Source organism: Sapajus apella, unplaced genomic scaffold (genome assembly GCF_009761245.1).
Source record: "Sapajus apella isolate SASKATOON/1434 unplaced genomic scaffold, GSC_monkey_1.0 scaffold41, whole genome shotgun sequence".
In the NCBI taxonomy this organism is placed as follows: Eukaryota; Metazoa; Chordata; class Mammalia; order Primates; family Cebidae; genus Sapajus; species Sapajus apella.
In genome coordinates, this window is record NW_022436981.1 from 11,723,041 (window position 1) to 11,737,973 (window position 14,933).

The following is a 14,933-nucleotide window of genomic DNA, read 5'->3' on the forward strand; positions in this document are numbered from 1 at the left end:
ATGGTATCATGGAACCATGAGGCTTTCAGTTTTCAGTTATTATTGATCTCTCAGAGATTAAAAACAATAATGATACATCAAAATAAGCTCTGAAATATTTGCAATTTCAAAAATAGAATTATTTTAGGAACATAACTTGATTATATTTTAACCAAGCATATTTATAATTATTCATCTGTATGCTGACCGGTTCCTGTCAAAATGGAAGGCTAAGTTGGTATGAAAATTTAGCCTCTCATGTAAATTCAGAAATGCTTGGTAAAACATAACGAATCCCTGGATGCCATAAATCAAGTGGGACTTCCAAGTTTGTATTACTCTATTTTCACATTGCTATAAAGAACTACCTGAGATTGGGTAATTTATAAAGAAAAGAGATATAATTGACTCACAGTTCTGCATGTCCAGGGAAGCCTCAGGAAACTTACAATCATGGGGGAAAGTGAAGGGGAAGCAAGGACTTTCTTCACATGGCAGCAGGAGAGAGAGGTGTAGGCAAACGGTAACTGGTCCAGAACCTGGGCAACTCCTAGGACCCCCATGAGGGCAAATGTACTCCAGGGATGGTTTCCTAACCAGGGCTTCTTGACTATCTAAAGAAATTCAAATTACCAAAATTACTCAAAATAGAAAATTTAAAAGCACACAAAATAACTAAAGAACATCATGAGGGAGATACATGAGGGAGAATCAGCAAATACAAGCAACGCAATATTTAATAAGGGGTGACCATAACAACTCTGAAATATGTTAAACATTATAATGAGTTATAGATATTATAAGACAAGATTTGAAAAAGAGCCAAGTAGACCTAGAAGTGAAGAGTCAATTAAGGTATTTACTTCAATTACCATGTTAAACATACTAATATGCATTTAAAGAAAAATAAGCTAATTGACAGGCTTAAAGCAAAAACCATCCAGAACACAGTATAAAGAGACCAAAATATAAAGATGAGTTTGAGATAAATGGGAGAGGATTTGAGAGGGTCCAAAATACACTCATGCTTCACTTAACTATGGGGAGGCAGTCTGAGAAACACATCAGTAGGTGATTTCATCATTATGTAAGCATTAAAGTGTATATACATGAACCTAGATAGTATAGCCCACTACATACCTAGGCTATATGGTTTAGCATATTGCTGCTAGGCTACAAACCTATGTAACATGTTACTGTATTGAATACTGTAGGCAATTGTAACACAATGGTATTTATGTGTCTAAACATAGAAAAGGCGTTGTAAAAATACATTATAAATGATAAAAAGTGGAACATCTGTATTGCACACTTGCCAAGAATGGAGTTTGCAGGACTGGAGGTTTCTCTGGGTGAATCAATGAGTGAGTGGTGAGTGAATGCGAAGAACTAAGGATATTACTGTACACTACTGTAGACTTTCGGCTACATTAAGTTTATGTTTTTTTTCTTTCTTCAACAATAAATTAACCTTAGCTTACTGTAGCTTTTTTATTTTATAAGCTTTTTAATTTTGAAAATTTTTTGACTCTTTTCTAGGAAGATGTAGCTTGAAACACAAATGCATTATAGAGCCGTACAAAATATTTTTACACCATTATCCTATAAATTTTTTCTATTTCAGGTTTTTATTTTTTATTTATTATACTCATTAAGCTTTTTTTATTAAACACTAAGACAAAAACACACACATTAGCTTAGGCCTACATATAGTCAAGATCATTAAGACATTAGTGGGTGACAGGAATATTTTTAGCTCCATTATAATCTTATGGGACCCCTGTCATATATTTGGTTCATCATCAACTGAAACATCATTGTGTGGCACATTACTATATATTTAATAGAAGCTCAATAATAGGAGATTAGATATATTGGGAGATTGGGAGAAAAGCAGCATTTGAAGAGATAGTCATGTAAGATTTTTCAGAATAGATGCATACTCAGAGTAAAGGAACATACCAATTCCCCCCCTCAAAAAAATAAATAAATAAATAAAAAGAAATCTACCCCGAGGCACATCATAGTGAAATTACAGAATGTCATGGAGATAAACTTTCAATGTTAACCAGATTTGAAGACAGATGATCCTCCAAGTTATGACATTTAGGCCACCACCAACAAAAGCCAGGGTCTGTGGGATAGCATCTGCAAAAGACAGAAATGCCATTAACCTGGAATTCTGTGTCTAGTTGAACTCTTACTGAAGAATGAGAACATGATAAAAACACTCAGACAACATCCAAGACAGCAAGGTCTGAAAAACTACCAAAACCTTTACTTTAGTAAGAAGGAAACTAGGGAGCAGGCGGAAATGGCAAGTTACTAATCAGCATGAAGTTTCAGTTAAACAAGATGAATAAGTTTGAGAGATCTGCCATACAACATTGCACCTATAGCCAACAATACTGTATTGTGCACTGACAAATGTGTTCAAAGCATAGATTTCATGTTAAATGTTCTTACGACAATGAGATAAAATTTTTAAAAATGAGAGAAACTAAATCCAGATGAAAGGATTGAAATACAGGAGCCAATGACAAAGAAACAATATTAATTTGCTCTTTAATTTAAACAATTCTAAAAACCCAGTCAGCTTTATTCTCAAATCGTAAAAGCTTTGATATACGTTTATTTTTATAAAACAATACTGTAAGGAGATATCTGTTGTTTAAGTTTGCTTTAAATAAACAGAAATAACAACGATGCTGGCATGTTTGATTAAAATGGGAAGTATACACAGAATGAAATGTTATGTAACCTTGCATAATTTTTGATGTCATGTTATAATGCTTATGTTAAGAAAATGAGAAGAAAAACCAGCATGTAAAACATCATTTTCACTATTATGTGGGCCGAGTAAAAAAACGTAGGAAAAATATTGCATGACAATTTATCAAAAATACTAAAAATTATTTATTTGGTGGCATAATGATATTTTTCCTTTTTGTTTATACTTTTCAGAATCCTATCATGGACATAAACTTCTTTAATAATAAACTTCAAGATACTAAACACATAAATATTTTATTTTAATAAATTTTGAGTTTCATTAAATAAACACCATGTTTATGTTTTGCAGGCAAATCTCTCCTCACCATCTTCTACAGTATCTGAGAGTCAACTGGTATGTATCTTCTAAGTCACAGATCTACTTCTATAAATTCTGATCTCTCAAGAGAGCTTTATTTGAGTAAAAGTGAAAAAAAGAATACATTTACTATATCTATTTTTATTCACTTACTTGTCTAATAAAATTTTATTTATACTTTTCTAAAGCTCCATGGTGATTGGTTGCAGGTGACAAACATACCTGAAACCATACATAGACCCTACTTGCCAGTAACTTACATCCAAGTAGCGGCATTAGAAGAGATGGAGTGAGGTCAGATGAAAGATACCATTGGAATTTAGAGAAGAGTTCACTCTTTAAAGGAAGAGACCCAAAAAGAGTTTAAGGAGAAGGTCATGATTGAATAGGATAGTTTTTGGATTTGAGGAAATAAGAAATAGATATTTCACACAGGATAATCAAGACACAAATGGTCTAGATTAGTACTGAGCAATAGAAATACAACATGAATGATAAATGCAAGCCACATATGTAATTTTAAAATTTCTAGTAGCCGCATTAAAAAAGTAAAATGGAACAGGTAATGTTAATTTCCACAAAATATTTTATTTAATGTTATACAAATATTATCATTGCAATGGATAAGCCGTATAAAACTTGAGATAGTTTTACATTCCTTTTTGTGGGGAAAAGTCTTTGAACTACTGCATATTTCACATTTGTAGCGAATCTCATTTCTGCTTAATCACAAGGGCTCAACAGTGGGACTGGTGACTACATTGGGCAGCACAGACCCAGACTCTAGAATGATTTTATAAAATGAGATTTAGTGAAACAACTAATCGTGAATATAATATAAAAATTTGTATATAAAATTTAATTAAATAGGAAAATTATTTTCTCTTATAGCATTTTGTATTTCTTATTCTCCCAGTGGTTAGCAAATTGAAGTCCTGAAATAAGTTTCCTAGATAACACTGATCAAATATTTTCTTAATATCTTTTGATGTTTATTGTCTAAAATTGTAAATTCCTGAATAATAGATATCTTCACTAAAATTAATGGAAATTTCTAGTAGAACAGTTTGAACTCATTTTTTTTCTTTTAAAGAAATTGTTTTGGTATCCTGTAGTCACAGCCAACAAATCATCTTGAAATTATCATCCTAATAAAAATAATTATATTATCTGTAATACTGAGAAATCATAAAAACCATTGTTTGACTTTGAAAATAGCTTGATTCAATCAATCCACTTGGGTATACTGGTGTTTATATATATATAGTTTGTATATATGGGGTGTGTTTGAGTGTGTGTGTGTGATTTTAATGTCAATTAGTTTAGAACAGTGGGGGACAATATAGTATACTTGAAAGAACGCTGGGATGAGTATCAGAAGGCCCACTTTATACTTCCTGCTCTGACGTTAACTAATGGACTGACAGTAGGTAAGTCACAAATCTGAGAGTCTGGATCTCAGTTTCCTAATTGAACAATGAGAGCATTCTATTGCATACTTTCCAAGCTCTTCCACGGCTGTGAATCGATGGTCACTAACACAGTGAAGATGAAGAATTTGCCATGGAAACAAGCACTGCAGTAGCATAATGAAGTTGAATGACTTCCCACTTTAGATATGGAAATATTACTACAATTATTTTAATATTTAAAATGATATATTTGTTTATTTAGAGTAATATATGGAAATCAAGAATGTTTTAAACATTCTCATATATAGTTTCACTCAGCATAGTTTATAAAATACAGATTTTAGATGTTGGTGGACTGCATATACATGTGCAGGTATATATTTTATATATACACGTAGGTTCTTGGTTTGATATTTTAAGAAATTATTTCAAAGAGGCAAATATATATGTATAGATATATTAAAAATGATTTTATAAAATGAGATATAGTAAAACAACTCATTGTGAATGTAATAAAAAACACTTATATTTTGCCCAATAAAACAATATGTTTGTGTTCTCTGGGGGGAAAACTACAAAGCATTGCTTTGAAAAACTTTTATAATAATTTCTTTGCATTTGCTTAAGACCTTTTCTTTAAGGAGTTCAAGACATTTCTTAACCAAGTTTTAAATTAGGTTTTAATCTCAAAATGCCCTTGAGATATAGGTAGGTTTTTGAAGGGATTATTATTAAACAAGCGTATCACATTAAAAAATGAACATCTCTTTTACTGATATAATTATTTCAATCACTTGGGTTTCTATTTCACAATGTTAACCCTGTGTTTATATTAATACTACTTAAGAGTGAAATAAATCAACAGAAAATGATTGTATATAAGACATGTTATAGGGCATGTACTTCACTAAAAATTTAGAATATTTTTACTCTGAAGTAACATTTATAAAGTTATAATTTTTTCATTTTTATGAATGAATTTTCAATATTTGCCATCATGAGCTCTTTAAGTTCTGAATAATATGAGTAAGAATGCCTTTGATAAACAAAACTATGAGATCTACATAATTATATTTATATATATATATATATGTTTATAATATACATATACATATAGATGACATAGGTAATTCTGATTATATATATATACATCTTTGTTTATATGAGTATATATGTATGTATGTATAACACATAAAAACACAGTTATTGGGAATGTATGATATTTTATAGTTAAATTATATAAGCAAATATTTTATGTTTTGTGTAAAATAAACAGTTAATATATAAAATTATTTCTCATATTTTAGGAGGTAAATGTAGTAAATGTGTTGAAGAGAAAATATTTGACAAATTGCTATGGTACCACAAGCTTAATACAAATCTCAAATTGTTTTTGAGATTTGACTTTTTAAAGATATATCATTTTTTCCTGCTTTTAAATTTTTAACATGGCTTATCTGTTTGCTTGCTTTTGTTGCAAGTGTGCCAATTCAGAATTGAAAGGGAAAAAGAAGTGGAGCCGTGACCCTTTCTCTTAAAATGTTTCCATTCTTTACTTTGGAAGCTAAATGATTTAGAGTTGGATGTGGGAGACTGTTTTGGAGGCCCATGTGAAACTAGTTCACCAATCTTAGCTACTTTTCTTCTATTAAACATCACTGCAGTAGAACAGAACTGGAAATGAACTTAGAGATGAAAATATTGGAAATTCCCACCTATTCACTGGAGATTGGAATAACTACTCTGTCAACCTGAAGGGATTATTGTAAGGCTCACGTGTCATAAAATGTGGAGTGGTCAGTATATGCCTATAGACAGGAAGATGTTTTTGCCCATCAAAGTCTGTGAATGATGAAGAGAATATGAGCAGCCATTTTTACAAAGAAACAGAAGCTTACAGAGTTAAATAGATTATTTAGGATCACCAGCATTAGTGTTCATCCTTGCTTTGCGTAGCCTTTGGACAGGAATCATTATTATTGATTTTAGATAATTCAAGGAAAATAAGAAAAGATTAATTAAGGAGTTTGGAAATGGTGGCCTCTATAGAAGCATTACGTTCACTGGGTACCTCCTTTTTCTGACTCTGCCTGGTATTTGTGCACTGCCTGGAAAATGTGAGTACTTACTGAAGAGGAGGCTGGGTAGGGTCAGAGTACTGAAGTTTTCACAGCTGTGAATAGTGCTTCCTGTAGTATATTAAAAGGAGCAAGAGGCTGTAATACCAGCACTTTGGGAGGCCGAGGCGGGTGGATCACGAGGTCAAGACATCGAGACCATCCTGGTCAAAATGGTGAAACCCCGTCTCTACTAAAAATACAAAAAATTAGCTGGGCATGGTGGCGCGTGCCTGTAATCCCAGCTACTCAGGAGGCTGAGGCAGGAGAATTGCCTGAACCCAGGAGGCGGAGGTTGCCGTGAGCCGAGATTGCGCCGAGATTGTGCCATTGCACTCCAGCCTGGGTAACAAGAGCGAAACTCCGACTCAAAAAAAAAAAAAAAGGAGCAAGAGGAAAGGAAAGATCTAGGATAGGATCTAGGTTAAACCTTCACAAAACTTTCCTAGCTGTTGAGCTGAATTATCACAAAGATCTTAACAAAGGCGAGCGGGTTCTTTTTCTCTGCATAAGGCAACACACAAGTTAGGCTCCACAAGTTGGGTAAATCTTGGTTTTCTTTGGCACTAGGGGAACCTGGTTTAGATGACATTTACCTTTTGCTTTTGAAATTTCATGCCCTTACAAAATGTTCACTGTTGTTCAGGATGGAATACTTAATCTAGAGAGCACAAAACAATAGATTAAAAAAAAAAATAAGTCACATGGCTATATACAGGTAAAAGCAAGCTGCTATTTACTGGAACACTCTAAAGAAGAGTGCTTAAACTTGCAAATACTTTGTTCCTACTTCTGAGTGCCAGCTGATGTTTCCAGTTTTAGTGGTGCATGACTCATCTTTCTAAGGGCCCTAAGGTCTCAGTCATTTAGAAAATGCAGCCCTGAAAGCTTTTGTGTAGAACTGATGTCTCCTTCAAGCTCAAAGGCAGTTTCTCCTTGACTAGTTTTGCCTTGACATAACATACTTAAGTGGCACAGCACTTACCAGGTACGCCTCCTCAGGTTTGAGTCATGCTATTGTCTTTCCTTTAACCATTGAAATATTTCAATCTGGCCAATCTGTATTGTGTATTTTCCATGAAATGCTTCTTGAGCCAGATGGCCTTTAATTATTGAGGTCTTATGTATGTTTATTTTTATACAATTATTATAATCATTATAAACCTTTTTTTTGGAAAAACACATTAAGTAGGTACTTTTGTGAATAGCCTAGATCATTTAGAATCAATATGTCATATTTATAAGTACAAAGCATATATTCTATTTTTCCTTTCAAATTTATTTTATGCTGTTTTTTCTTTACCAAGTTTTATCATGCATGTTATCGCATTAGGTTCTCACCATCACCTTTGAGCTAGTATGGCAGGAATTGTTATTTCAATAATTCTGATGAAAAAACAGAAGTTTATATATCTAGAATGCCATGTCAATAGTCCCTTGGTAATAAGTTGTATAAAAAATCTCTTTTTTTTTTTTTACCAGTCTTGAGAGCTTTACCCTCTGCCATAGTGTTTTGAGATTTAAGATATTTGTTTGAGGGGAAAACATAGCTTAAGTATTTGCTTCAAGTATATTATAATGTTTGTTTTAAAAAAGAATTAGGGTCTATAAACATGTATTATCTGAATGAGTAAATCAGGTAAATGATTTAGAGAGTATTGCTTTTGTCCACAGTCTTGCTGGGTAGAATGCTATTGAGTTTGCAAACAACCATGGCACTTTCACAAACTCTTTGAGCCCATCAAATTAATAGAATTTCCAGCCAGAATCACAGAATTTGCTGCATGTTGTTTTGTTACTTTCTTGCAGTTTTGTTACGTATCTTATCTCTCCAGAAAGATCAAAATAAATTCTTGAGAGCTGGTACCCTATCCTTTATTTCTTTTTTTCTTTATCACACCATCCAAGAGCTTATTACTATAGTCAAAGGCAATTTAAAAACATCAGTCTATTATTATTAGTTGAAGTTACTAGTATAAGAAAGATTTTGCTGTGGAAAGCCATTATTTAAAAATACCTAAGTCAGTGCTAGTAGTTAATATCCAACTTTGGTCTCCAGCCCAGAGGCTGTACCAACTTGCTGTCATAGAATTATGATTAAAAGTTCCAAAGTATGGAAATGGTATCTATTTATATAGTGCCCCAAGTGACAGTGTTCAAGTACGAGTGTCTACTTGATAGATTATAAACACAAATCAATAGCAGGCTTAGACTAGGGTCTTATAGCCCATTAAAACCTGCTACTGGGCCTCGGGGAACCCATATACTCACTTCCTTGGATTTTTTCTGCCCCCAAGACTTTAGTGTCAGATGTAATATCCTCTGCTCCTCCCCATCCTCCACTCTTGAATTCTTTAAAAAAGATAACATCATTGTCTTTTGGTATTAAGAGTTTTACTGCATATTACCTTGAACAGGGGAGAAAAAACAACAGTTTCTTTTGAATGAAGAAGATTAAAATCTTGTAAAGTCCCTAAAGAAGTGGCCTCTTTCCTTGACCTTCTGGAGACGATAACTCTAGCTTTCTACTCTGTCTTCTGAGGGCAGAACTCACCAACCCACTTTCCTTCTCATCCTCTATTGGAAAAGGCCATATGGCTCTTCTATCCCTCAAAGTTTCCTCTTTGTGAATTATTTTATAATCAAAAAGTTAGCCAGTTCAGGAAAAATAATGGAAGACCTCAAGGAGTCAATCAGCACCTCTTTTTTTAAAATGTTAAGTTCTGGGGTACATGTGCAGGATGTACAGATTTGTTACATAGGTAAAAATGTGCCCTGGTGATTTGCTGCACCCATCAAACCATCATTTACTTATTCAGCCCAGCATGCATTACCTTTTTTTCTCGATACTTTCCCTCCCTGCCCACAACAGGCCTCAGTGTGTTTTTCCCTAGCATTTGTCCATGTGTTCTCTTTGTTCAGCTTCCACTTATAGTGAGAACATATGGCGTTTGGTTTTCTGTCCCTGTATTAGTTTGCTGAGGATAGTGGCTTCCATCTCCATTTATGTCCCAGCAAATGACATAGTCTCATTCCTTTTTACGGCCTCATAGTATTCCATGGTGTATACATACCACATTTTCTTTATCCAGTCTATCATCGATGGGCATTTGAGTTGATTCCCTGTTTTTGCTATTGAATCAGCACCTCTTATAGACTCCATATTGAATTACAGTCAGCACACTGAGCTTCTGCCTATCAATTAACTTATTCATTCTGCAAATATTTATTGAGCACCAACCAGGTACAGACACCATTCTAGTTGTTGGAGATACAAAAGTGAATAAACCAAAGATCTCTGATCTCACACAACTTACATTCTAGCGGAGAAAGAAAGACAATAAACACAGATAGATGTCAGGTAGTGATAACTACTGTGGAGAAAATAAAGCAGGTCAGAGAGGTGGAAATTGCTATTTCCTATGGCTCATTAGAAAGATCTGTCTGATAAGGTGATGTTTAAACAGACATTTGAAAAATTGAAAAGGAAAAAGGGAGTTCCAGACAAAGGAAGAGCAAATACAAACTTCTGGAGGAGGCAGTATCATAGTGTGTAAGCTAGAGTTGAAAGAGTGAAGGGATGGAAGGGATAGCACTGGGAAATAAGACTGAAAAAAGAGAGGCTGATTAGGGATAGGAAAGATCAGGTCAGACAGCACCCTTATAGGTATTGCTTTGTAGGCACTACAAGGGTTTTGAATATCACTCTCAGTAAGAACGTGAGGCACTAGAGAGCTTTTAGAAGTAAGTTGACATGACTTGATGTGGAATTGATGGACATCATTTAGGAGATGAGTGACATGACTCGACTTGTATTATGGTTATCTTGTGGCTTCCTCGACTGGATTGTGAGCCCTCTGAAAACGGGGTATATCTTATTTATCTCTATAGACACTATAGTTCCTGACATAGACTAAGTCTCAGTTGGCAAAATGTCTCCAGTGAACATCTGGTAGAGGTGTGCTTCAGAGTTGCAAAACAATTATTTTGTCTTGCAGGCACTTCAAAAATGTCTATACCCAGTATAAATCAATTCTTAGTACATCCATGGATTGATATTTTCTATTGGGAGAATCTTCTCATTTTTCTTCTTCTGCCCTTTGTACTGGCTATGAGAGTCATTACCTTTTTTATTTTTCCACATAGGCTGGAAACAAAATTACAAAACTGCTTTTTCTGGCATCATTAGAGGGCCATTTGCATCTATCAGTCATGAGTCTATTCTATGGATCCTATAGCAGATACAAATGAAAGAAGGGCCTCTTAAGGTTAATTTAGTTGTAATATTGCTGAACAATGACAATCTTACAATAGCTAACATTTATAGACTCTCCTAACTTGATAAATCTAATTTCCTCTGTGTTTGTTTGGACACAGATGTAACAAAATAAATTGTCCAGAATTAGAGAAGTTGTTCAAGAGAAACTTTACTTGAAGTCCAAAGCTATCAGCAAAGATGACAGGCAAAAATGCAATGTAGATTAGAAATTAATAAAGCATAGTCTGTTTTAAAGCCTTTCCTTCAGTCTGGAGACAGAAGACAAGGTCAAATGGATGTCCCTGGATTGATAGACCAAGAAAGATCTATCTCTACATGAGCGGCACATTTTAATGAATTGAGTTCAAGTCTAGTGTCTTTCCACTTTTAATGTGTACATGAATCTCTTAGGGATTTGTAAAAATGCATGTTCTGTTTCAGTAGATTTAGGTCGGGCTCTGAGCCTTGGCACTCATAACATGTTCCCAGATGATGCTGATAATGGTCTAAAGTCTTCACTCTAAGAGTCAAAATGCTAGCAGACAATGTCTTAATTGGATAGAACATTAATTTTGTGTTGCACATGTAGATTACATGACCATTTGACATTGTTAAACAGCGTATGAGGAAGAATCGAGGGGAAGCTAACTAATATTCCAAGAGAGATGTATGTGTGATGAAACAGTGTCAGTTGCTTCACATATGCTGTTTTATAGCTTTCTAAGTGGCACTTTGAGACCCTTGTTTAGATGATGGATTTGAAAATGCAGAAACAAACCTTTTGCTACAACTCTGCATGGTATAATTCCTGAGGGGTCAAAAAGGTGAGTAGTAAAATGTGTCATTACCCATTATTAAAGGACATAGTCATGTATTAGAATTACTGCCCTTCAACAGAAGGTCTACACAGGTTGAATGGCTTTTCCAATGTAATACAGTTTGTTAACAACATTGCAAAAACTAACATCTATGTCCATGTTGCTCTCCTTCTACAATATTATGCAACTTCATGAGAGTATAATTTTAACCAAGTTCAGAGACATCAGTGGAAATTTTGACATGTTGGCCATGCAAATTATGGATCATTTTAGGAGGTGGTGGTAGAGGGGTGTGTGTGTGTGTGTGTGTGTGTGCACGCGCGCACGTAAACAGTGTATGTGTGAATGTGTATCATCACCAGGAACTGAAAACATTAGGTCCTAAATGTTCTGAGAATATTTAGGATGGCTAATGAAAAGAAAGTAAAATGGCATAGAATGACTTAACAATAGACAAAATCAAGGATGAGACAGTTGACAGTGAAAATAAAACAGAGAAACAATATATTTTAAAGGAATACAAAATATAAAAATTACAGGAGTTTTGTTAATTAGACAGGATAAATTACAGAAAGGTGGATGTTTAGCAATGATTTCAAGCTTCTGTCTATTCTATGACATCTCTCTTCCTCTTAAGAATAGGCATAGAAATAATTAAAATCACAGGCTTGATGATCAGACACAATATGGATTTAAACCTTAACTTCACATATTAACTGCATGACTTTGGCATGTGACTCATTACCTTTAAACCTCCCACAGAATTGATAAGAAATTGATGAAATGATCTATCTAAAATTTTGAGTTTAGTTTTTGATTCTATATTGATAGAATATAAAACCTGTGTCTATGAGACAATGATAGTGTCATTAGCTGCAAAGGGTCCTCAAAGGTTTTGAAGCTGCTTTTGAAGCACATGAAAAGGCATGAGCAAGGTGTAGAGGCTACCATGCAGATGATTTATTCTTGTACAAAGGTTTTTGGAGAGTGCATGAGGATCAGAATTGGGACACTAGGGTTAGATTTTTAACTGGACCAATACTGACAGATGGTTGGGTTTGAAAGGTATGGTTAAAGATCATAGGATGAGAAGTATGAACAATGTCAAAGGCAAACTACGTGTAGTCGTCTTTTGCCTAGAGTTGGCTTTCATATCTATGAAGTATTGACTACTGGATAACAATAAATTAAGGTTGTAGGAGCAACAACAGGACTAAAGAAAAAGGGAATATATATAATATAAAAATCAGGGAAACCATAAGAAGACCAAGTGAGTAAACAGAATGAGGAAGACTCAGAGACTTCACATAGACCAAACCTGGAAACACCGAGTCCAAGAAAAAACGTGTGAAAAATCAAATACAGTGGAGGAAATGGAGCAAAAATAATTCTCTAATTATAAGAGACAACTATCAAATCCAGGAAACTCATAAGAACTAAAGATCATAAAAACTGGTAGAGAAACAAATATGAAGCATCAGTAACAGACTCTGTTACTTAATATATTTGATATCCAACCAACCAGAAGAGTCTCTCTTCAGGTGTCATCCTGGAAGGGACTGATCCCAAGACAGATGACCTAAGTGGAAGGCTCTAGGCCAGGATAAGCCAAATATCTGACTGCAATAAAGGGACGCAGGCAGTCATGTTTCTCTGGCAGAGATTATCCTACCATCCAAAGTGTTCCTGGAATTCTCCCTGCTTTCATCTTTCTGCATAGTGATACCAAGCTTAGCCCCTAAGGTACCATGTTGGTTTTAGAGCCTTTTAGCATCTGAGTCCTGGAGTTGCATTTGTTTTCTGCCTCACAAGGGAGTAAAAGAGAAGGAGAAGGTGCAGGAATAAGAGAAAGAGAAAGAAGAAATGAAGCAGGAAGTCAAATGAAAAAGAGAAGTGTGGACAACTTAGGATCATGGCCCAGATATCAGGCATCTCTGTAATTACAGGTGACTATAAAATCAGGAACTGCCTGGACTTTGTTCTTATGCGGCACTTAATGGAGGAATATTGCTCTCATGTGTATACTCTTGTGTGTATACTCCATCTCTCATGTGTATACTCTATGGAATGACTTCATGCACAATTGGATGTTACTTGTTTATTTTTCCCCTTGAGAAAAATCAGAGTTTCTTTAGTGGGAAATATTTCTGAGTCTGGGGAAGACAGAGACTTGTCTCAAACTGTATTTTCCCAGTTGTCATATACATGAAAGATAACTAGAAAAATATCTATTGAAGAAAGTATTGCAGAGCGACATTTATTCAAGACTCAAAATATATCAAGTGCTTTCTAGAGCAGAGAGATAGATGTACTCCCTTAAGGCTTAACGCGTGAGTATCAGCATGGATTGAAAAGAGCTAATTTACCATTTTCCGAAAGGAAATGGGATTGAGAAGACTGATTGCAGCAAAATGATTAAACAGAAAGAACATCACAGCTTTTTATTAAATTGCTGTTTGTGATGTTTTTACAAACATCAATATTTTTGTGATACTTTACAGGGTAACAAGATTTTGGTATTTGAGAAACATCATTTCGAAATTACCCCAAGCTAGAGTTCTCCCCCTCTCTCTCTTTGTCAAATCGACATTGGATACAAGCCTAAGAATCTTGAGTGACGTTTCAGCTAATACTCTTCAATTCCAAGTTTAAAAAGTAATGTTGGGTCAAAAAAAAAAAAAAAAAAAAAGCTGGGGGGAGAATCTAGTGTAAAAGAAAAAAAAAAGTCTTAAAGAATCTCAGGACAGTAAATCCACGTAAACCCCGGAATGTCTGGGGTCTCAGTTCTGGAACGCCCTCAGGTATCTCTTTCCTCCATGCACTTTGCTCTGTCTTCTTGCTCTCACCAGGTCTGCTTTTTAGGTCATGTTAAGGCTTCCCTGTAGCTTCTCCATAACATTGCTTAATTTCAGTCTCCCATAGTTTCTGCAGAGCAGTTTAAATCCCTATTTCAGGCTATTGGAAGAGACAATCTATTTGCCACCCACCCTCCACTCTTTTAGGTCAGAAAGCCACCCCAGTTCATAATATGAACATGGCATCTGGGGGTCCAGCTTTGGAGATTTTGGGACATGTAGGGTAGGCACTTTCCAGAAAAAGAACGTTGTCATGGGCTTGGTGGATATACCAAAGTCATCTATGCTATCGTGCCCAGAATGCTTCCTGACCCAGAGAAGACTCTCAACAAATATATAGCAAATGAAGTGTTTGTTGACAATATGCCCCAGCAAGGGTAGAATATGTTTGCATTTCGAATGT

General features: G+C 34.8%; 1 protein-coding gene across 19 annotated transcripts in view; it reads left to right on the plus strand.

Annotated features, from left to right (window-relative positions):
* MLIP (muscular LMNA interacting protein) overlaps positions 1–14,933 on the plus strand; it is a 271,628-nt gene that overhangs the window by 186,525 nt on the left and 70,170 nt on the right. For all 19 annotated transcript variants that reach the window (XR_004275622.1, XM_032299726.1, XM_032299718.1 and 16 more), the window contains one exon: positions 3,062–3,106. Coding sequence is in view for 18 of the 19 variants with exons in the window: in XM_032299726.1 (XP_032155617.1) it covers positions 3,062–3,106 (45 nt within the window). In the remaining variant the exon portion in view is untranslated. The remainder of the gene's footprint in view (positions 1–3,061; positions 3,107–14,933) is intronic.